General features: G+C 41.7%; 1 protein-coding gene across 1 annotated transcript in view; it reads left to right on the plus strand.

Annotated features, from left to right (window-relative positions):
- Positions 1 to 25,310, plus strand: part of LOC142183583 (alpha-2-macroglobulin-like) — a 37,605-nt gene that overhangs the window by 11,427 nt on the left and 868 nt on the right. The window contains exons 14-36 of the mRNA XM_075258716.1: positions 1,607 to 1,752; positions 3,214 to 3,369; positions 5,631 to 5,762; positions 6,734 to 6,842; positions 9,825 to 9,903; positions 10,909 to 11,134; positions 12,550 to 12,670; positions 13,171 to 13,292; positions 14,334 to 14,385; positions 14,690 to 14,773; positions 14,862 to 15,038; positions 15,138 to 15,213; positions 16,148 to 16,304; positions 17,670 to 17,744; positions 18,098 to 18,260; positions 18,649 to 18,830; positions 19,431 to 19,646; positions 19,790 to 19,917; positions 20,532 to 20,622; positions 22,221 to 22,289; positions 23,085 to 23,187; positions 23,420 to 23,461; positions 25,098 to 25,232. Coding sequence (XP_075114817.1) covers positions 1,607 to 1,752; positions 3,214 to 3,369; positions 5,631 to 5,762; positions 6,734 to 6,842; positions 9,825 to 9,903; positions 10,909 to 11,134; positions 12,550 to 12,670; positions 13,171 to 13,292; positions 14,334 to 14,385; positions 14,690 to 14,773; positions 14,862 to 15,038; positions 15,138 to 15,213; positions 16,148 to 16,304; positions 17,670 to 17,744; positions 18,098 to 18,260; positions 18,649 to 18,830; positions 19,431 to 19,646; positions 19,790 to 19,917; positions 20,532 to 20,622; positions 22,221 to 22,289; positions 23,085 to 23,187; positions 23,420 to 23,461; positions 25,098 to 25,232 — 2,841 coding nt within the window. The remainder of the gene's footprint in view (positions 1 to 1,606; positions 1,753 to 3,213; positions 3,370 to 5,630; positions 5,763 to 6,733; positions 6,843 to 9,824; positions 9,904 to 10,908; positions 11,135 to 12,549; positions 12,671 to 13,170; positions 13,293 to 14,333; positions 14,386 to 14,689; positions 14,774 to 14,861; positions 15,039 to 15,137; positions 15,214 to 16,147; positions 16,305 to 17,669; positions 17,745 to 18,097; positions 18,261 to 18,648; positions 18,831 to 19,430; positions 19,647 to 19,789; positions 19,918 to 20,531; positions 20,623 to 22,220; positions 22,290 to 23,084; positions 23,188 to 23,419; positions 23,462 to 25,097; positions 25,233 to 25,310) is intronic.

A 25,310-nucleotide genomic window follows, 5' to 3' on the forward strand; every position in this document is an offset into this window, starting at 1 on the left:
TGTTTTACCCCAACATCACAGCCTAACAACTACACACTTTCCACACTCAAAAAAAACTCTATCAAAGTGGGAAAATACCTGGAAACTTTCTTTCTTCACCAAATGGATGGACAGAAACCCAAATTTAAAGCTAAACAAACATTAACAAGCACCCCTTTAAATCACATTGCCCATGACAACCACAGATGGAATAGGCAATGGGAAATCCTACAGTCCCCACCCTGAACTGTCATTGTGGATATGTGTGTGTGTGTGTGTGTGTGTGTGTGTGTGTGATGTGGTAAGGCCTTCCAAAATTCACTTTTATGGCCCTTAACGTGAGCCCTTCCAAATTAAGTTACAGGCCCTTAAGCTGAGCTACCAGCAGACATTGAGGCCCTTTAGGTGACTTCAGCCTTTTACCTGCAGAGTTTTAGGCCCTTTAACTTAGTTCAACCTTGCACCAGCAGAGATGTGTTGGCCCTTTGGGCGAGTTGAGCCATGCACCAGCAGTGTTTTTTGACCTTGAGGTGAGTTGAGCTATGCACCAGCAGTGTTTTACTTTTTGGCCCTTGGGGTGACCCCTAAAAAATTAGATTTCAGGCCCTTGGGGGTGAGCCCTAAAACATTAATTTTCAGGCCCTTGGACTGGAGCCCTAAAAAATTGATTTTCAGGCCCTTGGGGGGCACTGCTGGCAGCCCCTCTCCAGTACCTGGACTGTGGACTGGATACCCAGCTGAATATCCACTTCCACGTCCTCGCCCACGTCCCCTGCTGATATTGTCAAGGGGCACTGCTGGAAGCCCCTCTCCAGTACCTGGACTGTGGAATGGATACTCAACTGGATATCCACGTCCACGTCCTCACCCGCGTCCCCTGCTGCTACTGTCGAGGGGCATTGCTGGCAGCCCCTCTCCAGTACCTGGACTGTGGACTGGATACACAGCTGGATATCCACTTCCACGTCCTCGCCCACGTCCCCTGCTGCTACCCTGCTGCATGACAGTGGCAGTGTTCCTGCAGTGTAGCTCTGAAAAGAGCTGTTTTTTCCTGCCTAGACAAAGCTAAAAGCACTGTATCGCCCTGAGACGAAGCTCTCCCTATCACTCCAAAACGAAAATGAGACGAAGATGGCCGACACTATTCTTATGAATCAGAGGTCACATGTTTTCGGCAGCCAATGTTTTTTTTTTTTCAATTCCTACGTTGTCGTAGTTCCTGTCCCACCTCTCCTGCGCAGTTATTGGTGCAAAAAAAAGTGCCAGGGAAGGTGGGAGGAGATACGAATTTTTACTGCGTTTGCGGCCTGGTATTCAATTAGAATCGAATACCTTGAACGGCCTGATATTTGATCGAATACCCCTTCGATCGAACGGTGTTCGCTCATCTCTATTCCTTATTCCATTACCAGACAATAGTAATAGACATGATTTCTGTGTTGAAAAGTAAAACTTTTTTTTACCACCTGCCCCACTCCTCTACAATTTGCATACATGGATCGCTCAAGCAGATAGAGATCTGGCAACTGCTTATTCTCCTATCAAACTGGATCAAGTATATGATCCCCATGGTGTGTCTGATGGAGTTACCAAATTTTTGCCAATTTTTTTTTCTTCTCATTTTCAGATCCACATGGTTCATTTCCTCTAAAATTCCACATCGATCAGGCTTTATTCCCCGCATTCAGTTTAGTTGTTTTCTCTATGCTATCAAATGGAGAGACCATTGCAGCCATTGAAGATTACTACGTCTCACCATGTGCAGAGAAGCAGGTAAGAAATTTAAAGGCGTACTGCCATCTTGTTAGGTGATGCCAAATCACTATTTTAGGATTGGTAGGGTGTGATTTCTGGGATCCCAATGATCCAGATAACTAAGTGGCCCATCAGTGATTTAGCACCATGCCCCCTACCCTGTGTTTCACTGAACAGTTATCGCTCACAAATACTCAACAGTACAGGGATTTGCAACCGGCCCTACTCAGCTATGCTGTCGTTCCCTGTACAATAGATGACCAGGAGCGGTGCCGTGCAGGGAAACACAGTGAAGGGAATGGTCTTAAAAACACCTTTTTCTCCATTTTTTTTAACAACTGTTGTACAGCTGTTTTTAAAACAAGTGTTCATGAGGCAAATTTCTTAAGACTGACATTTTATACACGCTAATCTTAATAAAGGGCCCAACAGGCGTAAGACACACCTGATTTACGAAGAAGCTCAGACCTACATAGAGGGCTTGATGAATTCCCATAACTGAGTCCATCAAAAAAATGGACATGTTCTATCTTTGCCCATCTTGGGGGGAAAAAAAAAAAAAAAAAAAAAAAAAATCAATGGATCCATTTTTAAAGGTTATCAAAACGGATCAGCATTGAATGTTGGCTGTTAAAAACAGATCAGTAGTTGGGTAAAAAAAAAAAAAAAAAAGATTCCAATGAAATTCATCTGTAAAAAATGAATAAAAAAAACAGATGACACTTGGCCATCAGAAAGCCAAAGAACAGATCCATTTATTAATTTTTTGTGACTAAAGGCTTTAACGTTACCGGTGGAAATTTTGATGTTGCATTACTCAGGCCTTGTTCACATCTGCGTTGGTAATCCATTCGGGAAATCGGCATGAGGACCCCCAGAACGGACTACCGAACAGATTGGCGTGCAGTGAAAGCACACAGACCCCATAGACTAGGATGGGGTCCGTGTGCTTGCCGCAAGATCTCCGCAGGGAATATGAGGACAGGAAAGTACTTCACGATCTACTTTTCTGTCCGCATGACTCTTGCGGAGATCTCGCGGCAAGCACGTGGACCCCATTATAGTCTATGGGGTCAGTGTGCTTTCAACTACACACCACTTGCAAATGCGTTCGGTAGTCCGTTCGGGGGGTCCCCATGTGGACTTCCCGAACGGATTACCAAATGCAGACGTGAATTAAGGGTAAGAAATCCTAATGACAACATTACTCATTTGGTTTTTTTAGTGAGGCATATTTTTTTTTCTATCACCGAATATATTTTTGTCCCCATATAACGGCAACCATTATATCTGGTGATGTGCTTACTACAACTAACTACGAGAGGACATGTTGTCATCAAAATCTCTTAGTTATCCAGCCTCAGGTGTAAAACCTGTGTCTTCAAAGTAAGATATTAAAAAAAAAAAAAAAAAAAAAAAAAAAAAAAAACAGACTTTATTTTTGGAATAACATATCTTAACATTTGCACCTTTGAACAGTTAAAACTTGAGTTCTCGAAAGGACAAGTCCAACCTGGGGAACATGTGAACCTGGAAGTTACAGCCGATGCTGGATCCGTGTGCTCTGTGCGTTCTCTAGACAAAGGATATTTGCTGAAACATCCCAATGATGACCATATACTGGCAACAGATGTGGTAAGTTGTAATGACATATCATATGACAAGTTTTTCAAAACAAGGCTAGAAAAAAAGATAAGGAATTAAAACGGTTATTACAGGACAGCATATGGTTAGACTACGGTATCACTTTACGCATACCTCCCAACTTTCGAAGCGCTGAAAGAGTAACAAAATCTGTGAATTGGTCATGTCCTTTCCTAACCATGTGACTTTGTGCCCACAGTACAATGTGTCTCTGACATGGTATCATGCCCCCTAGTGGCTCCCATGAAATATAATGCTCCCCTATAGCACCATTAATTCAATGGTGCTTTACATTTGGGGGTTACATACAGTACACAAAATATACAGGTAGATATAAAACTAACAGTGACCAACTGGCACAGTGGGGTAGAGGGCCCTGCCCGCAAGGGCTTACAATACAATCTAATTATGGCACCATCTGTATTGCATCCCCATTATTGTGTTTCCCATAATATATTTCTCTCCTCATTGTGGTCCCTATAGTATAATGTCCCCCTGATTGCAGTACCTGTACTTTAATGGCCCACTTTTTGTAACCCCCACACTACACTGTCTACCAATAAGTATTTGGACACCTGTGGCCCGAGCGGCAATTACAGCCTCAACCCTCCGGGGCATGCTTTCTACAAGTCCTTTTATGTCGTCTAGTGGTATTTTATTCTATTTGGCTTGGAGAAGACAGGTAAGTTCTATCAATGATGTTGGTCAGATGCTGCACCCATTAGTTCAGCGATCCAACTCGTCCCAGAGGTGCTCGATAGGGTTCAAGTCTGGGCTTTGGGCAGGCCAGTCCAGTCGGTTAACCTGATTGTCACTGACCTCGCTATACGACAGATGGTGTTGTCATCCTGGAAGTAACATTGGTCTGACCCATAGAACCGCCATAATGTAGGAAGCAAACTGTTATCTAAATTGGTGCAATAGGCATCGGCGTTGAGTCTACCATGCACTGGAACCAAGGGTCCAAGTCCATACCAGGAGAAACACCCCCAGACCATAACTCCACCTCCGTCGAACTTTACTGGGTGTCCAAATACTTATTGATAGAAAGTGTATAATGACCCCTTTATTGTGGCACCACACTATAATGGTACCCAGAGTAAATAATGCCTAATCCATATGGCACAAACAAAAAAAACTAATATTTGGTGTTTGAAAGTATAGAAAAGAAGGTGAAAGAGCAGAGAGGATTCAATAAATAAGCGCAAAGGACGGGGATAATAAAATCAGTGCTTGCCAGTGGTTAACCCCATAGAACTAGCGGTGAAGGTGCAAACTCAGAAGTTTCTGGTGGCCATGGACCCTTACACAGATGAACCTGACTTTTAGCTATAGGCTGTCATCAAAACTCTGCATAAGAGACCAGATAGATAGGTTAACATCACTTGAATCAAATTTTAGCCTTGTAAATTGCTGCCTCCTATTGTTAATATGCAAATTTGATTTTTGCCGAAACAAGAGTGTTGGAACGATCTGGGTCAGGTTCGGAGTCTTTTAGTGCAACTTACTCGGGGAAATTGCTAGGCTGAGCAAATGTAGAAGTTGATGGAAATCCAGAAGCAGAGGAAGATGAAATACCAGGTAGTTTCCAGGAGGTGGCAGGGGTCCAATATTATGTAGTCATCCAGTCCAAGTCAGCAACAGGAGATATAAAAGGGGTACAAAGGGGTCAGATGAGAAAGTAGTCAGCAAGCCGAGTTGGTATCAGGAGGTCACGCAGTAGCAAAATCAGAGATGAAGGAGAGGAGGTCATAGTCAGGAGGAAGCCAGGGATCGATGCACAAGATGGATGTGGAAGACTGGGTTTAAATAGAAAGTTCAATCAAGGAACAGGGTGGAGCCAACCAGAGAGGCGGAAACTAAAAGTGGAGGCACTGGAAACTAGGCTTTAGATCAGCACAGGAGCGGTCCAGGAGGCTGAAAAGCTCAGTTAGGAGAGCTATCGTTTGGGACACCAAAGTCCCTGGGTTCAAGTCCTGACAAGTGTAACCAACATCCTCATTACATAATGATTTTTGATTCCAGTTACCCTATCAATCAATCTATGGGACAGGGTTGATATGCTGGATTCTGGCTCCCTTTAACAGGTTACATGTTATTTTAAAGTTTGCTGTATCCATACATCTAGAACTCCAAAAGAAGACCATGGTATGAGTGGTCCATTTTGTAATATATTCAGTTTAGGATGGATTTGACATTCCAGTTTGGATCAATACATCACAACTTAACTTTGTGTCTGGTCTTGCTTACAGACTGCGCTTCTAAGGTCTAATATTCTTAGCCACCCTGACTCATATCTAGCAATAGACCGTGAAGAACACTCGTGCCCGGAGGATACCACAGCTGAAAGTGACTACACGGATAGTGCATTCCAGATGTTTGAGGTAAAACTATTTTGCTTCAAGAGTGGATTTTTGCATTTTATGTAAAGGTTAGCAAAGCGGTTTATGTTAACAGGAAAATATCAAAATTCATGTCCTTGCAGCAACCCAGAGGAAGAGCGGGGAAAGGCTCGAGTAGTGATAGTCTGTCGTGGTTAAAGCTCATGGTGGCTTGGTTGGTCACTGCCAAAACCTCTTGCGCTCCTTGAGGCTGGTGATTTTCATAGCTAAAAATAAATACAATGCAATAATATTTGACCAATGACCAAGATAGCCCCATGGTAAGGAAACGCTGCGATTTTCCCGCAGCTGAGACGCTGTTGGAAAAATCATGGCATTGTACAGTGCTGGCAAAGTGGAGATGGGATTCATGCGAATCCTATCTCCACTTTGCGGAAAAGATCGCAGCGCGGACACGTTGCGGCTTTGTAATTCGCAGCATGTCAATTATATCTACGGAAACGCCGGCGGCTTTGAACTCCGTGAACTTTCTCTTAAAACACAATGCGATCACGCAGCGGTTCTTCCCGCAGCGCTTTAGTGCTGCGTATACGGCCCATGGCGCCTATATTTTCTTACACTAAGAGTTTTGCTTTGTGTCCAGCTGGTATATAACTATATTACTGTATACAAAGCCTTATGATGCCTCATGAGTCCATAGAGAAATGACAAGTACTACTTGATGATGGGATAGGATTAAAATAAACTTATTTGGGGCAACACGGTGGCACAGTGGTTAGCACTGTAACTTTGCAGCACTGGAGTCCTGGGTTCGAATCCCGCCAGGAACAACATCTGCAAGGAGTTTGTATGTTCTCCCCGTGTTTGCGTGCATCTCCGCCCATTCTACAAAGACATACTGATAGGAAAAAAAATGTACATTGTGATCCCAATATGGAGCTCACAATCTACATAAAAAAAATAAACTTATTTGATATTGACTTAATATGAATTATTTTTTATTTTTTTAACAGAGGAATCATTTAAAAGTTTTTACCAACACTGACATGAAAAAAAAAGTGAACTGTATCCCACGTGACTTTACTAGCCGTTTCGCAGCCAAGAAGAAAACTCAAAAGAAAGGTACTCATATAAATCAACAACCTCAGGTCAAATCTTGTGACACTTTGGACAATCTCTTTATGTTAGATGAGTCTTTCCACTATAAGCGAGTTTGTCGCCGCCACATTCTCCAGCAGTCAGTTGGACCTTGGGTGCCACCACAGGGGAAACTGGGCATTACACTCTGCCATTGAATCCAATGCTGCCTGCGCAATGCACTGATATATTGGATACTCCAAAAAGAGCTCTATTTTAGCTCTATTCATTCCACCAAATTAAATAAGGTGTCAATGAATACCCTAACATTCAAGGGATTGCCTTGACTAAGACATTGATTCCTGTGGGCTCTTCACTGCTTAACAAGCACAGCAAAGTACATTGTATAAGTGGCTTAGCTTAGTGTTTCAATGGGACAGAGCTGGAGAATGGCCTTGTGGCCAATGGACACGATGCCACTTACCTAGAGCTCAATATCATAGCCCTGGACAAGCCTTTTAAGGATAATCTTGCTGAAACGGAAACTGGGCTTTCAGGTGTCCCATGAATTAGAAACTAGAGATGAGCGAACAGTAAAATGTTCAAGGTTCGATATTCGTTTCGAGTAGCCCCTCAATATTCGACTACTCGAATCGAATATCGAACCCTATTATAGTCTATGGGTGAAAATGTAGGCAACGTTCGATCAAATTATACTTACCAAGTCCACGAGTGAGGGTCGGGCTGGATCCTCTGAGCAGTCTTCTCCTTGCAGCGTCCCCGCGGCATCTTCCGGTTCTTCATTCACTCTGCCAGGCATCGGCCCTGGGCAGAGCCGACTGCGCATGCCCGCACTACAAGCGGACATGCGCAGTCGGCTCTGCCCAGGCCCGATGCCTGGCAGAGTGAATTCAGAGCCGGAAGACGCCGCGGGGACGCTGCACGGAGAAGACTTCTAAAGGTAGGAGAAGAACCAGCGTTGATTGTCCGACTGTATAGCATTCGGCCAATCAATGCTGGTTCTGCATCAAACTTTTACATTCGAATAGCGAGTGGTACTCGATCGAGTACGAGTATTTCAAATACCGTAGTATTCGATCGAATACCTACTCGATCGAGTACTACTCGCTCAGCTCTATTAGAAACCAAATGATGAAGGGTTTTTCCCATGAGCTTAACCATATGTAAATTTGTAGACCATTATAAATTAAACATAAGTGAAAATTTTGCAGACTTGTACAGATTTTCTCCAACCATCTCAGTGGTGACAACTTCTGTCTTGATACTTTGCCAATGGACAAAACCATGAATGCAGGAACTTTCTATGTTCTGGAAGTTGTCAGAAACCCAGCCATGATGTCCTTATTACCAGAATATCTTCTCATACATGTCGTGTCCCTCCCTGATGTCCACAGTACGGAAATCAAGGCTGCGTGTTTGACAAGACCCAGACCATAGAAAGTTTCTGCATTCATGGTTGTATCCATTGGAAAACGATCAAGACAAAAGATGTCACCACTAAGATGGTTAGAGAAAGTCATCAAAACTCTAAATTTGTTTTAGTCATTTCAATTTTCAACAATTTTGCTTGTAATTTTTCTACATGTTTAAAAATGGATATGATTGTGGGACAACCCTTTAATGAATTTGCAACTGTGCACCTCACCTTATATGTTGGAATTAGTCATAGACCTCCATTCATCTGTAGGATGCCAAAAAAAAGAGGTCATTTTGGCATTCATTGGGTGGTATGTTTCTACAAAAATTTTAAAGCAAGAACAATGAAGAACACATAAAATAAGAAACATAAGACAAGATAGGAATCGGGGAAGTCATAAGCAAACCAGAAAGCGTCCTGTAGGGCCCATACAGAGACCTACATTGATCCTCAGCATTGTTCAGAAAGTTTGTCAAGTGAGCTGACTTACTTGTTGCATCTCTACATTTCTATTATTGGGGGGACCGGTCTCCACTGCTTGCCAATCAAACCTCTATAAGTGGTAAGGAAAATGGAGAAGCAATTGGAGTTTCATAAGCAGTACATTGAGTAAGTATACAGGGGTAGATCAAGTGACAGTACTTGGCTCTATGACCATGCGGTCCCAATACAGGTGGAACACAATGGTGGATGAAGCATAGCAATGTCAGCAGTAGTCAGGGATGGTACTATTCTATTTGGGGGTATAGTCCTGTGTCAGGATCTGGGGTTGCTAGGTGGGGTGGCATAGACACACAAGTCCAGTTTCTTTAGTCCAAAACAAAGGTAGAGTTTATTTTCACTCAGAAAGGTAGTGCAGCAACAAAAGGAAACAATACAAAAAGAAATCCCTGCCCGGCTAGGCGCTAACTAAACATAGAATAGGTTACCTCACCTAGAATAACAGAAATCCAAAAAAGAGTTGAATCACTCAGGACACAGCTCCAAAAATATGACCTCTCTGTTTGCTCTCCAGCCAAGCTCTGACAAAGTGTTGCTGCTGGAGCAACTTCTTAAGCCTCCTTGACGAGGAGACTCTCTGCAGCTGAGTCGCTACTGGAACATCCCCAAAGTGTGGACTGGAGGGGGGTGGAATGACAGGTCCCACTACCAATCCTACCTGTCATTCCAAAAAATCCAGCCTAGTACTGAGCATTTACCAAAATGCTCAGCAGACCAAAGTTGTCTGCTGAGAACAAACATTCCTGGAGTTTTCTCATCTCACCCACCTTAGTAGTCTGGGCGAGATGTACACCCCCTCCATTACCTGACCAGCCATCGGCTTACACCCGCATGTCCTTTTTAGCAGATGGCTAACGTGTTATGACGATACAATGACATGCATCTGAGGTTTACTTGAAAGTACAGAGTAGTTATGGCATTCTGTGAACAAAACTGGACATGGCAGCTACTTTTCCGACTGTAGTAGGCTCCTGTTTGGGAAAAACATTTTGGATTTATTATTACAGGTCAGCCTGCAATGTCACCTCTGTAATAAAGTATCAGTCAGATTAATGAATAGATTTCTTTTTATTAATTTCCTTTTCTAGAAACTGATAAAGAGATCCAGAAACACATTACAAGAACAGACTTTCCAGAAGCCTGGCTGTTTGAGTTTGTTCATGTGGGGTGAGTTTCTATTTTAATACATGAATGATATTCTGTAGTTTTTAGATAGGCACACATATATCATATACTCACGTCTCAGATTTTCTGTTCTCATGAAATTTTGTTCCAACCATTTACATTAAAAGTGTCCAAGATGCTGCGTATATATCTAAAAATTGAAATGGATAAACAGTTGAGAACTGGCTGAAAACAGAGAGCAGTGGAACAAGCTACCTAAATCTCACATTGCACTGGGATATAGAGTCTAAAGCAACCCAGACGTCTACACTAGAGCCCAACCGCAAGGTTGGATGGTCTTAGCAGAATCTGGACCCAGGTTATCACCCCAGGAACTAGTGTAAAAAGTAGATGCACTACAAACTGAAATCAAACCAGGAATCACAGGAAGACAAACAAGGCCAAACCAGGAGAGCACAGAATATCTAAAGTGAGAACAGGAGCCTAGCTAATAACAATGAATCACTAGAAGGCACATGGGAAGTTCTGAACAGTCTTTAAATATCCCTCCTCAGCTGCTGATTGTTTCAGCGTCTCAGAGCCCTGTTTAGCTGCAGAGTCAGTGAATGCTTCAAAGCTTCGTGGATATCCCACGGTGGCTCTACCCACAGCAAAAGATGGCTGAATACAGTTAGCAGTTTTTACCCCTGATTCCAGAACAGTTGGTCCCAGTTTACAATCATTGAATTGCAAAGGTTGAATATGGGGCTTAGTGAGAGGGCATAGCCTACGATATTCTGAACTAGTCCTAGCTGGCGTAAATTATACCACAAATTTAGACCAAATCCTATTTGGCATAGATTTGACGTTGTGGCACACAGAAAGCCAGAGATGCATCTAATTTATATAAAATTTATATTAAATTAGGTAAAGCACCACATCAGGGCAAAAGAGATAACACTTGTGAAATAGCATAATGCTCCTCTGTGAGTTCAGTGGAGTCCAGCATCTAGTTTACATTACATATGATATCACTTTATTGATTTCAATATTCTTCCTATTTTACAGACCAGGGGGACACACTGTACTGAACCTGACTGCTCCACACAGTATCACTAAGTTTATGACTGATGGCTTCTGCTTGAGCAAGACCGGTTTTGCCAGTGTCAAGGACGTTGAGTTCACCGTATTCCAATCTTACTTCCTTGACGTGATTATTCCCCCCTCTGTGGTTCAAGGGGAGCAGTTTCCAATACAAGTTGTGGTCTTCAGCTATGCGAAAGAATGTCATCTGGTAAGAAAAACATGAAAATTTTGAAAGTTTAACCATTAGTGACCTCCATTGTGGATTTATGGTGGTATATAATATAACCAATATGTTTCTTTATGGAACTACAAGGTGTCGTAGGTGCTTGGTTGTCCCTTTGTGGGACTTTCAACAAAGTATCAGCATCCCATTAAAATCCAAAATTTCCCCTTCTGTATCCTGCATGTACACTATAAAAAATGCAAAATTAGTAAGACATAAAACAACTGTAAGGTAACAGATAAACATTATGAAAAATGAACCTGAAAAACAACAGAGGATATGTTGCTTTTTCACATCCCTGCAAAGAAAATTAATGGGTTGAACCCCAATATGGGTCTATACTAGGGTTGAGTGATCGGGAAAGATCAGATTCTGATCGGCTATCGAGTAAATTTCACGATCGCGATCGGAATTACGACCCGATCTTTTCCAGTGGGATCGAGATCGGAGGTTATTTCAAGATCGTCTCAACCCTAAAAGTGACTTTTCCCATAGAGAAGCATTGACTAGGGTTGAGGATCGGGATCGGGAAAGATCGGATTCCGATCGGCGATCGAGCAAATTTCACAATCGAGATCGGCTGGAAAATGATCGGAAATCGGATTTTAAAATCGATCTTGAAATCTCAAGATCGGCTCAACCCTAGTCTATACCCATAAAAGCAAGCCCTCAGCTGTCTAGGTAAAGAGAAAAATTCCTAAAACATTAAAGGTCCAAAGCAGCCCAATCTGTAAATAATTTCCCAGGAAATTCACACCATTTTAAAGGGGCACAGCAAGCACCTCATAAAAGAGACCTACAAATGTGTCCCCACTAATAAATGGACAATAAATATCAAATATCATATTAAAAAAATATTACAAATAATTAGTAAATATAGACTAAAAAGATTGGAGGGCAGAAGGTCGACACTAGCCCCAAATTTAAACAGTTAGTGCATCTAATATACAATTTTGCAATTGATAAGTCTACAAGTGTATAAACTTCTCCAAGAAAACAACCCTTTTAGAAGACCAACCTCTTACCTGTACCACATTTTGTCTGACGGATTTTCCATACTCTCCATCTTCTTTGAGAAGACCACTTTTCTAGATGATGTCCTCCAACCTCCAGCCCAACGAGCATTTTACGTCAAGGCCTTCAGCTATAGAGTCCAAAATCTATGGGGTGCAACCACTATGGGGTCCATCTCCATTCCATTTATGAATGATGGAAGGCTAGCATGAGAAACAGACTGGGGGACCAAGGAAAAGGGGAAAATAAAGAGGCAAAGCAGGAGCCAAAATTATCATAAACGTTTCATGTCCCGGACGAGCAGAGCTACGTTCTGAATTTAGCTATACAACCTCCTGGTAACTTATTTATTTCATCCCTTTCTGGAATTTTATTCTGCTTTACAGGTTTTTGTGTCATTGTCTGCTGCAGAAGATCTGATAACAGACAAGGAGAAAGAACAATACAAATGTGTCTGTGGAGGACATTCCCACACTTTCTCCTGGGATGCTTCAACCTTGAAACCAAGTAAAGATTGTTCTTACATTTTAGAAATCTATTACGGTTATCCATACGATTGTTGATTTTTTGGGGGGTAAAATATTGAGTTAGGGTCATGCACAATGCAAAGTCTTCTACAAGGGGCCTGGCAACTTTGGAGTAACTGCACTATTTAAAGGGAGACTATCAGTAGACTCCATAAACAGAAGAATATCAGATAGATAGGTTAGGGTCACCTAAATCACACTTTTTGTCAATATGCAATGGAGCTATGAGGGTATTGATATTGCTCCAAAGTTATATGGAAAACGCCCTCATCCCTCCAAAGAGCTCATTTGCATATTGACAAAGTGCAAAATCTCAGCAACAGAGGCAACGATTCGTAATCGTGTTGGATTCAGGGGACTCTAAAATCTTTATCTGCAGGGCTGGGTTGATATGTTGGGTTCTGGTGATAACATGCCATATATCCTAGGATGTTTTCTCCTTTATAACATAAGACACGCGACTCTACATTCACTTTTCAGAGCCCATAAAGATTCATGTTGAAAGTGGATCAGTAGAAGTGGAAGGAGGTTGCACCAAAGAGACTCTTCTGATGGGAAAAGATTACAAAAGGGACTCTGTGATGAAAACAATTGGGGTCAAGGTGAGATATATTAACCACATACAATATATACTGTGTGACGTACTGGGAAAGGTCTAAATCTATTTAACACCTTAAGGACAGGGTTTTTTTTTTTTTGTTGTTGTTTTTTTTTTTTTTTACATATTTTGCTTGTCGCATCCCTAAAGTTATCCCATTTTTATTGCTTTGTGAATGTAGCCATAGGAGGTCTTGGCTATTGTGGGATGAGTAGTATTTTTCAATGGCACGGTTCTGGAAAGTACATACCTTATTCATTCACACATTTTCTGCCTTATTTTATTTCCTGTGTACTATGCAGATTAGTCAGTCTGAGTATGACAATTCCAAATTTATATAATTTACTACAGAGATCTCAAACTGTAAAGGTGGTTTACCAGTGTGGTGCAAATCACTGGTTGGTGAGGCTTTGGTCCCTAAAGTAGGGCTTCAAAACAACGTAGAGACTGTAAAGCAGAAACTACACCGATAGCGCCAGCCTTGCATTGTCAGGGTTCAGAGTTCATGGCTAGAAAGGCTGAAGAAACTGTGATGGCCAGGAGCATGTAGATCTTCTGGGAGCAGTCCAGCAGGCTGAATGCTGTAATACGGAAACAGTGGCATCACAAACTGGTACTGGGGGTAGAAGGCTCTTCTACCATCTCCTCTGCCTGTTGGGGAATTCTCCTGACAGTGTAAGAGGGGTGGAATTGGAAAATGATCTGCTACAATTATGGAAGGTTTTATTTGAGATGAATGCTTCTGCCAACAGGCTAGTGTAGAAAGGGGAAAACTACGTACTCTACAGAAACTACTCTTGATCAGAGTCCTATGACCCCTGGCTTATAGCTATGAATGCAGTCTGGGTCAATGAAGTCTCCATCAGGGTCAACAATGCTCTGTTCAATAATGACAAGAGACTGTACCCCATGTCCATGCACAGGGCACATACTCCTACCATTGGCCTTGGAACCCAGTCTGGAAATGCAATTTGCAACAAGCATTTTATGATACAGTGGGTTAAACATATATGGACTGTATATAAGTTTTCTTGTTTTCTTTTAGCCAAGAGGACATGAAGATGAAAAAACAAAGACATTCCTCATGTTCCCTGGAGGTAAGTCATCACAAGAAGATGAACTGAGGCAAATATAAAGCACAAGATATGCCATAAAACATCTACATAAGGTTATATTCACACAACTTGACAAGTTGATCCAGGATTTTATACTGATGGCCATATTGGAGTTGGGAAAGATTTTTTTTGGCATAGGCCTCATAGGAAAAGAGTAAACTTCTATTCACATTTGTGTTCTCATCTATAGGATACATATAAGAAATAGGAATCTCAAAAACTCAGTTATGGGGTCGGGGCTATAATGACTAATCTCTAACTTCTGTATTTTCTCCATTTTTGTAAGACAAAAGAGATGCAATCCCTGTTAAGTTCGATGCTCCCGAGAGACTAGTACTGGGCTCTGAACGCGCGCACGTCCTCGTTCTGGGTGAGGAGTCTTCTGTGATACCTACACTTTCTTACAGATAAATTATCTAATATGGAAATAACATTTTCCTTGTAATATGTTTTGCCAGGTGACCCAATGGCCAATAGTCTGGTTAATCTTGAGGACATCACCCATATGCCAGATGGATGTGGAGAACAGAACATGGCTAAGTTTGCCAGATATATGAACGCTCTGAAGTTTCTCAAAAGCATTGATGAACTGACGCCTGAAGTAAAAGCCAAGATTGTACGAGCACTGACGGAAGGTGCGTGACACCATAGGGAAACATGAAATTGATTATTCATTAGGTTTGTTATTGCTCTGTTTCGATTTTTGTATAATTGTATCCATTATTTACCTCCAGGTTACCAACACCAGCTCACATATAGGACTGAAAACGGATCATATGTAATCTTTCCAGGTCTCTCCGATAATATATGGTATGTAGAAAAATGGTGAAAAGCAACTTAATAAGATTATTTGAGTATATAATGCACGATGGTGACGTAAAAGAGGACGTTTCACCATCTCCACCAACTCTCCTCTACAATAGACGCAGTTTCACTGATTCCGATTCAGTTGGATTTTTTTCTCTAGCCCCCACCATTCTCAAGGAATCACTTCCTTTACTCTTAGCATAATCATACTCTCTACTGTCAGGTGGGCGGTCCTTAGCTGGAGTAGACAGACAGGGATCGCCCAACTGACCACAGATAGAATACATGAAACTAACAAAAATGATTGCTCGGGATTGGTAATGGCTATAGAAAAAAATTCCAACTGCACCAGAATCAGTGGATCAGGATCTATTGAAAGATGTAAAGAGTTGGAGTTGTTAAGACGTGGTGAAAGATCCTCCATAGGTGAACTTCTTGTTATAAGACACTTTTAGTCTATTGCTCTCATCCGTAACACTATCACAGTTATAGAATGACTGATATGGACGGAACCCTGGCTGTTTCTCTCTGTTACCATTCGCTGTAATATAAAAAACAAAAACACGAGAGAAGGTTTCTTCCGTCACGTTTTTTTTTTTTTTTTTTTTTTACTTTTCTGATGGAAGAAAAAAAGTTGTACACACAGGACGTTCTTCCGTTAGAGAGTAAACAAACACGACGGAAGAAAGCTTCCCATGTGTTTTTTTACATTACAGTGAAAGCAGACAGAGGGGGCTGTTTAAGTCAGTGGTCCTTATCCTACGACTGATGAGAGCAACGGACTAAAGTAACAATGGTGTGGATCCACCCTAACCCAATTTTTGAGAAAAAAGAAAAAAAAAAAAAAAAAAAAAAAAAAGTAGCTATGTTTTAAAAAAAAAAAAAAAAAAAAATCTGCATAAATCCTTTAAATTTTTCCATTTTTTTTTTTTTCCAGGCTCACAGCATATGTAGTCAGGGGTTTCCTCGGTGCTCAGGATTTCATCTACATAGATGAGAAACTAATCGAACAGTCCATTAATTGGCTGCATAGTAAACAACTGCCGGATGGTTCCTTCAAGGAAGAGGGACATTACTTTAACAATTACCTTGAGGTACATTGAGTTATCAAATATATGTGTTAGCACACACAGAACAAACCAACACAATGAATGGGGAAGGAGATCTCGAGCCTGGGGCGAGGGGAAAGCGGAACGGAAGTGCATAGCAAGTTTTCAGCTCTTGTTTTTCTTTTTTTTTTTCAATTCTTAATTTATTAAGATTTTACACAATATTTCACCAGTACTAGTACAGTTCACCAAAAAAGGTATGAAAAACAATGTATAACAGTGCTAGATAAACAAACAAATAGAAAATTGAGGAAACTGGTTTGTGTCTAGGTGTGAGAAACAAAAACCCAGATATTAATAATGTCCAAAGGGCCCAAAGCATATCCTTAACCAGAACAAAACTAACGTATCGAAATACTGAGAAAAGAATTCTCAGGAGACAAGGGGTGGAGGGGGGGGGGGGCAGGGGGGTATGAGGGAGGAGAGAGGAGTATGTATAGTAGGGGGAGATAATTAGTCACGAGTTACATAGGAAGAATATGCAAATCTGTCTCCCAAGATGTAAATGAATAGAATGAATGGAGGCAGCCGGCGTGCAGGTGGTTAAGGCTGTGTGCCGGCTGCTTCCATTCATTCCTATGAAACCGCACTCAGAATGGGTGGAGCGTATACTCAGTGTGACGGCTAAGCAAAGCATTGTGGGAAATAGTACCGATCTCAATCCCACCTAAAAATTTTCTCAATCGCCGATTGGAATCCGATCTTTTCCGAACACGATCGCTCAACCCTAATCTGAAATAACATGAGTGTATTTAGTATAGTCCAGAAAATTTAGATTGTCCATGGACAATTTCTGTTGAAATTCTTCATGGGTAAGAGGGGCATCTTTGTGCGTCACATCCTTAAATGTAAGGTTATGTAGTTTCTGCCACCAAGTTAAATATGGAAGTAGGTTCGCTGGCAGCCGAGGAGAAATGTTTGTAAGTAGTTTCTCTCTATAAAGAAGCCACGTTTCGGCAGGGCCTTTTAGAAGTGCATCAAATTCCGGACGTTTTAGGTCTTTTAGATTAGGGAGCCAGAGATGTTTGAGCATATTGGGGCCTTCAGCTCTTCTTTTTCGGTGGGCCTTTGGCTGGTCACTTTTGTATATCTGGAGAAAAGCAACTTACATGTTTGTGCAAATTATGCACTTGGTGCACTTGGGGTGGGCTTTCCGCTTCCTGAAGCGCTGCACTTGCCACACAGACACTCCATACAAATATAGACATACTCTATTGCACTTAAAATCACAGAAACACATAGTTATAGACATTTTGGTTTTATTTATGAGGCAATTTACAATTTTTCACAATTCCATAAATTTTTACAATAGAGTTAAACTTTACATTTCTGAACTAATTTTAACTTTAGGACGATGATGATGAGAATATCTTCCGCACAGCCTATGTTATAGTCGGTCTCTTGGAACATAAAGCCTCATGCAAGGTAAGTCAATTCAAGATATGAAAATGACGAGATATATTAATCTGCCCAGGCCACAAAATGGACAGGAATAAAGACCTGTCCTGAGTTTCTCCCCTACATGGGCCAGTGAGAATATACGGGAGTATGTATTTAGTGTTTTCTGGCAGATCTAGTCCATTCATGCCAATCATTAGAGAGTTGGGGATGTCGAGCTACATTTCCCGGGAAGTTTACGGTCCTATCAGCTGGGGCTTCCCCTGGAGATGACCATTATTTTTAGATAAAGGTGATGTCAATGATGTTCATGGAATGGAACAGGCTTTATACTATGTATCTATGACAGTTCTGTATGTTTTTGTTTCTGTCGTTATTAGAGTAATATTGTGGAGGCTGCCCTGGGATATCTGAGAAAATCCGTGAATGATGTGAAAGACTCGCACACCCAGTCTATCCTGGCATATGTCTTCGCTTTATCAGGAGACCATAACCTAAGAAATCAGATGCTGAAGAAACTTGATGAGAGCGCTGTAAAGACAGGTGAAGCGTAGAAATATCTATCCTATCAATCTCTGTATAGTACACGCACACGATTATAGTATTGCAGGCACATTTGGTTCACTAAACCTGTGACCTCTTTACGGGGTACGGTTGGTCGATAACTTAAGTGACGTCTTTGAAATTATTTGGATTCTTGCATTATTTGCTTAGAAAATTCTAAATCGCAGATCTAGTCAAACAAAATGTAACTAAATGAACTGTGAACAAACAGCGATACCATACGTAGTGAAAAAAAACAACAAAAACAAAAACAGTATTCTGGTAGAAAAAGAAAGTGAACTGATTATATAAATATAATTATATTAAAAATCAATGAAATTATTGATTTTTATGCTACAATTGTAATATTTTTTATTGCCATTAACAGGAGGAATGATGTACTGGAAAAGAAAGTGGGGCTCTGATGGAGAACCTGAGACCGCATCCTATACAGTTTTGGCCTTACTTTCTGATGAAACCACCACCACCGAGGAACTAGAGGAGTGTACGAATATCATTCGCTGGTTGATGTCACTGCAAAACGCATGGGGAGGCTTCTATTCCTCTCAGGTGACCTACCATATTTTTTTTCCCCACTTTTGACTACCATGATCAATGTCCTTCTCAACTAGGAGTCATGGATATTACACTAGAAGTCTTACTCTACATACTTGGTTAATTGGATTCATCAGGGGATGGGAAGGAACTTGAAAGAATGATAGGAGGCAAGCTACCCTATGGGCAACAGTTTATCCTCTGGATGCCCCAATTTACAAAGTTTAACTGAGACGTAACACATTAAAGCCTATATCGCATATTTGCAATCTGTGGACGTGCGAGGTCCGAGATATTCACGTATAGCGCCCTGTTGTGCTCATTTTTTGCTTCATTTTCTATACTTTTTGTAAGTCTCTGGGTCTATGAAAAATGGAACCATAGACTTTTACTGGTGTGAACGACGTGTTTACATTGTTCTTTTGTGCTTCTACGGTTCACCAAAAAAACTGAATGAACATATTGAAATGGCAGGTGGCAGGGCCCCAGTGTGGTCATCAGGTCATCACTATAAGATCAGTGACATCAGATTCAGGCTTTCTTTAATGTGTTTGCACATGTTAAATTACTATGATAAAGTTTCAGAATTGACTTTTTTTTTTCCGGGTTCCATAGGATACGACCCTTGGTCTTCAGGCTATGGCCAAATACGCTGAAGCCATCAAGCACAAGAAGGAGGATGTAACAGTGACAATAACTTCAAATTCTGGCTTCAAAAAGACAGTTCATGTTGACAAACGCAACAGTCTCCTCGTACAACAAATTGAGCTTCCAGATCCCTTTGGAGAATATTCTATTAGTGCTACAGGCGAGGGCTTTGTCTCTGTACAGGTAGAGATTGCCAATGACTATTACATCAAAATTAAGCTACGTTTTATTTTCTGGACCATCAAATCATATTGTTGCCAAAGGTGAACAATGATGGTTTCTCCAGAATTTCTTTGTTTTTTGATCATTTATCCTTTTGTTTGCAGCCACATTTACATTTCTTCCGTATGCCTGACACACATGGAAAAGGACCATTTTCCTTCAATGTCAGCACCGAGCCATCTGTCTGCACCCATGCATCTTATGAAAGGTTTGATGTGCATGTGGATGTCAGGTGAGTTTATGCCATAAGGTCAACAGGACAATATTTAAAATAAATAAAAACAATGCACCATATTTGATGTGGTCCCCATTCCCTAGAAATCGTTAAAGAAATTTATAATCACTCCAAAATAATGCCATTAAAAAATAAAACTCATCTTGCAAAAAAAAAAAAAAAAAAAAAAAAAAACACGTCCTCAAACAGAAACATTGCCAGAAAAATTAAAATAGCGGACAAATTTGTAGGGAGGAATTAAAGTAGTACGAGGAGTTATGAGAGGTTCTCTAATGAAAACAGTCAATGAGTTCCCTCCTCTTCGGACCACCTTCTATGAGCCAGAGCCGTGGGCTACTAATTAAGAGCAGATCCCATTGTATTGGAGCCAGCCCAACTATTATATGATTAACTATTCATTGGAATGGTGGCTGTAAAAGTACATTGACTGGGGAGCGGCCACAACATCCCGAAAGAGCAATGTTCTTTAAAAATAAGTTGTCTTCTCAGGACTTCCTCTTTAATGTTCACATCTATGTGAGGTGGGTGAATTGGGCGATTCTGTAATCCAAGAGAGTGTTTTGTCTGTTATCCGGTGTCCCCTAATCTTTCTTGCTGATATTTTTTTTTAGCTATGGAGGAGCCCGACCAAACAGCAATATGGCAGTGATTGTGGTGGAGACTGTGTCCGGATACGTTCCTAATCGTGACAGTGTGAAAAAGGTGAGGTGCATGGATGAATTAAGTGAAAATGAAGATTGCTTACCTAAAAACTTGCCTTGGCATTAAATACCTGAAAGTGTGTGGTTTTTGTTGTAAACTTCTCTATCGGGTTCTGCAACTTTCAACCTTTGCCTTACAAAATTTGAAACGCTGAGAGAAAAGTCCTCCGTGCAGGACATTTTGCTCTTCTGATTTTCTATAGATCCTGTATGCAATATAGGAGGGTGCAGGTGCCGAGCAGCTTCACAGCTGAGGTAGTGCACAGTGAACAAAGTCAGGTGGCAGGGAGAGAGGTCTGCAGCAAAGTAGGCCGCAAACTAAGATGGCTGGCGGCCGGGATTGTATATACCACCGTAGGGCTGTCGCTGCGGGCAGTGGATAAGGAGCAGTGCCCTCAGAGCAAGTGGCAGCGGGTTTCAGGTGCCGGCCGGGGAGAAGCGGTTAGGCCCAAGATGGTGGCGGGCGGCTTCAGGAGATGTAGTAGGCCCTGATCGCCGATCCATCCAGGACGCTGCAGAGATGGCAGAAAAACACCACAGATCGTAGCACAGAGGTATGAGGAAATACCTGGGGGTGAGTAAGACAAAGTTCGGCCACGGATGCCTAGGATTTCCCAAGGGAGAGAGCAGTGTAGCTGAGGAGCTCAACAGAGCATGTCCAGTAGCAGGCCACGGCCCCCTCTCTTCCAATTTTCTGAGCCTAAAACAAAACCCTTTCAAAATGTGTTCATGGAATATGAGAACATCTATACAGGATATTCACTCGAAAGTGGCCCTAAATATTCTGTAATGGTGCAAACCTACCAATTCATGGAAGCTATGTTAGATGGTGTTCCTGTTGTATTCCCAAATATAGTAGATTACGAGTATGAAGACTGGAAAGAGGATCAAACAAAGACTGAAAAGGATGGGATCATTGATCTCTTCTCATCTGAAAATGCCACGGGATACCAATGCAACATTATTATTTTGTCAAAGGGCCAAATTTCATTCGTATTGTGTCACTGTTGTTCAGGAGCTCAAGACTTGAGAGTTATTTCAGAATATCTGAAGCCTTTTTCCCCACACAGTAGTTATCACATAAATATATCTATTTATGGTTATAATCCAGACTCCATCTACAGGAGCCATTATCTTCCTAGTTGTGGCTGATATTACATTTCAGCTGAGGCCTGGTTCAAATCTGCATTGGTAAATCCGCATGGAAGCCCCCACCCCCACCGAACAGATCCCATAGACTATAATGGGGTCCATGTACTTTCTGGTAGTGTCCGCACGGAACATGCGGTCAGAAAAGTACTTCATGATCTACTTTCATGTCCGCATGACATGTGTGGCCAGCACGCAGAAAGCACACGGACCCCATTATAGTCTATGGGGTCCATGTGTTTTCACTACTCATCCTCATCGCTTGCCAATGAGGTCGGTATTCTGTTCTCTGGGGTCCCCATGTGGACTGACTTCCCCAACGGATTACTGAAGGCAGATGTAAACGAGGCCTAAGTGATTATCAAAATTTTTTTTAACTTTTTTGGTCTCTATCATTGCTATTTGATAAGCTTCATGAAATAACATTACGTGTCCTATTATGTTTGTTAGATGGAGAAAGATCCTATTGTGGAAAGAACAGAAATAACAGCACAAAATGTTTCCATTTACCTGAAAAAGGTAAGACACAAGATCATCTTATAAGCAATGGGCTCAATAAGATTCATTATATGCTGTGTATGTAAATATATATATATGTGTGTGTGTGTGTGTGTGTGTGTGTGTGTGTAATAAAATGAATGTATATTCACTAAACTACCTATTATTTAGTGTAATATTTTTTAGTTAACTAGAAGGTTTTTAAATATTCGGGGACATTTTTGTCTAATATCACTGTGTATAGAAAAAAAAATATTCCTAAAATCCCAGAGTGTTCATACGGACCACCAAGTATTACAATATACTAACAGATCCTCATTTCTCAACCTTCATCCACATATCATAGTAGCCAGGATTACAATGAAAGGTAATGGATGGATGGTGGAGGCAGGTCAGAGTATTCTAGGTGGAGGCCCAGGGGAGGGGACAAAAAAAAAAAAAGCCTCAGACTGGTGAGAATAGTCAACATACTTCTAGTTAAGTTTCTTGTCATACGCGAACCACATGGCCATTGACAATTAAAAAATTAAGTCAAATAATTTGCTAAGTATAAGCCTAAGGCCACATATGTCCACTCTGGGACTCCATGATGACATCTAGGTGCAGACATGAATCTACTGTGTTTCCACCATGGCTTTCCCATGCACTTTGCCCAACTTTCAACCTTGGCACGGCATTGATCCTAAAACCTCAGCGCTAGACAGGAACAGTGATCTACCAGGCCGTCCTTTACATTTTATATCCACTCCACACACCCCATCTTTGTGAACATCTTGTTGTTGGACATTTCATGCCTGACATTTGGTTATTTTACAGGTCAGTCACGAAGCTTTCAGCCTTGTCTTTTGTATGGAGCAAGAAGCTCACGTAGAGAATTTGCAGCCGGCCAATGCTGCGGTTATTGATTACTATAATCCAGGTACGTATTCCATTCATGTACATTGGGTTTCCCAGAATTCTGTTCACCAGATTGATTTCACGATACGTTCAATAAATTCTATGACTGGTGGTCCGATGTTACTGTTGTATACACTGGTCTTTATTATTAACATATTCAATATACTGTATTAGAAGTTAATGTTTTTTTTTTATTATTTGCATTTGTAACTTTGTATAATTGTTTGTTCCTGTGCTATTAATCTCTTTTCTAGTTGAGTACACTGTGGTAGAGTATAGCGCCCCCTGCAGTTCAGGTAAGAAATGATACCCGAATATAGTGGTCTGGTAATTTTTAATACCATCATATTGTCTTGTAAGAATAATACTGGTTCAAACAGACAGTGGTAAGGGAAGCAATGGGGACAGTTCCTGGTTTATGATGGCTACAGTACACAGTAAACACAACGTCCATTGGCACTACACTTAATAACAAACTAGCAGTTACCAATTCTGTTTATTCTTTGCAGCAGTCACCTCACTTACATCACAGATAGGATTACAAAGATTAAGGCTAGCGGGTCGCAGCAAAAAAAAAAAAAATAAATAAATAAAGACTGCCATGTGGGGCATCGGCCTAAAAGGTTAAAATCTCTATAGATCAGGCATGTCAAACATGCGGCCCTTTACAGGCATATCTGCGGCCTGCACAAAAGTCTCAAACTTTGTCTCTAAACTTTAGAGAAAAAGTTTGAGACTTTTGTGCAGGCTGCAGATGTACAAAACTCACGATCAGCACTTGGAAAGTGAGCAGTGGATTGGGGCGGCCCTGCTGGACGCAGCGCTGCTCCAGCGGCTGCCCCTCACCCTTCGCAGAGAGCAGGTCTCCCTGCCTGCTCCGCCCCCTCCTCCCTCCGCTCCGCCCCCTCCTCTCCACATGCTGGGTGACGTGGCCACGTAATCAGGCCCGCACCCGACGTGTGCCTGCGTCCTACGCGGTCTCACAAGACCGCTGCGCAGGCTGAATAGCAGAAGCAGGTAAGCTTCTGCAGAAGAAATTGTGATTTTTTTTTCAAGTATTTAACCCCTATCCTACGGATAGGGGATAAATACTAGATTTATGATGCTGGGGGGGTTGGAGTACTGGGGAAGGGTTGGGGTGCTGGGGGAGGGGGGCTTTTTGATGTCTGTCTGGCCCTTCCTTGGGCTTGAGGACTGTTTTTTTTTCCCACTCACCTTGTAATTCTTTCATTTGGGGGTTAATTGGAGCATTACAGTCTGTAGTGCTCCTATTAACCCCCAAATGCAAGAATTGCAAGTGGGTGGGAAAAAACAGTCCTCAGGCCCAAGGAAGGGCCAGACATCCAGAAGGCCCCCTCCCCCAGCACCACCACCAGCCCCCAGCACTCCAACACAATAATGTTGTCTGCCAGCTTTAACTGAGGTGCCATGTTACCAGCAATTGCAGGCACCCGGAGCAAGATTCAGGGCCTGCGTGCATTTTTATGGCAGTCGGGAGCATTGTGAGGCTCCAGCCTGTCATTCTATACTTTCTTTTGTAGGCTACTCTATGTAGCCTGCAATAGAAATGCCGGATTTTTGTGATGCATGGTATTAGTGATCAGTCCCCTAGGCCCTAGCCATTAACTGCTGTGTGTGGCCCTCGCAACAACCTCTTGTTACTCATGTGGCCCTCGGGGTACCCAGAGTTTGACATGCCTGCTATAGATGACATCATAACACCCTTCATTACATCAACTACTGACAATAGATGATGTCACAGCTTATTTACTCCTCCTCCCCCCTGCACAAAGTCTGTCTAAAAAAAACTCTCAGACAGACCTCAAGGAGGCCTCTAAAAAAATCCTGATTGGCCATAACAACCCCTTTAAGAGAATAGAGTTAGGAGTTATGTTATAATATATGAAATCCTAATGATTTTTCCACGTTCAGTCGTCAGTCACTGTGCAGTCGCGGCTGGTGCCAGAGAGGACTGTGGATTCCCCAATATATCGAAAGAACAATGTGAACAGAGAGGCTGCTGTTTTGACTCCAGCACCCATGGAGCCAAATGGTGTTTCCACCAAGGTTTGACATTTTAATCTCATTGGTATTCCTCGGGCTAGGTTCACACCTGTCCCTGAATCTGCATATAAAAAAAAAAAA

The sequence above is a fragment of the Leptodactylus fuscus genome, chromosome 10 (assembly GCF_031893055.1).
Source record: "Leptodactylus fuscus isolate aLepFus1 chromosome 10, aLepFus1.hap2, whole genome shotgun sequence".
NCBI lineage: Eukaryota > Metazoa > Chordata > Amphibia > Anura > Leptodactylidae > Leptodactylus > Leptodactylus fuscus.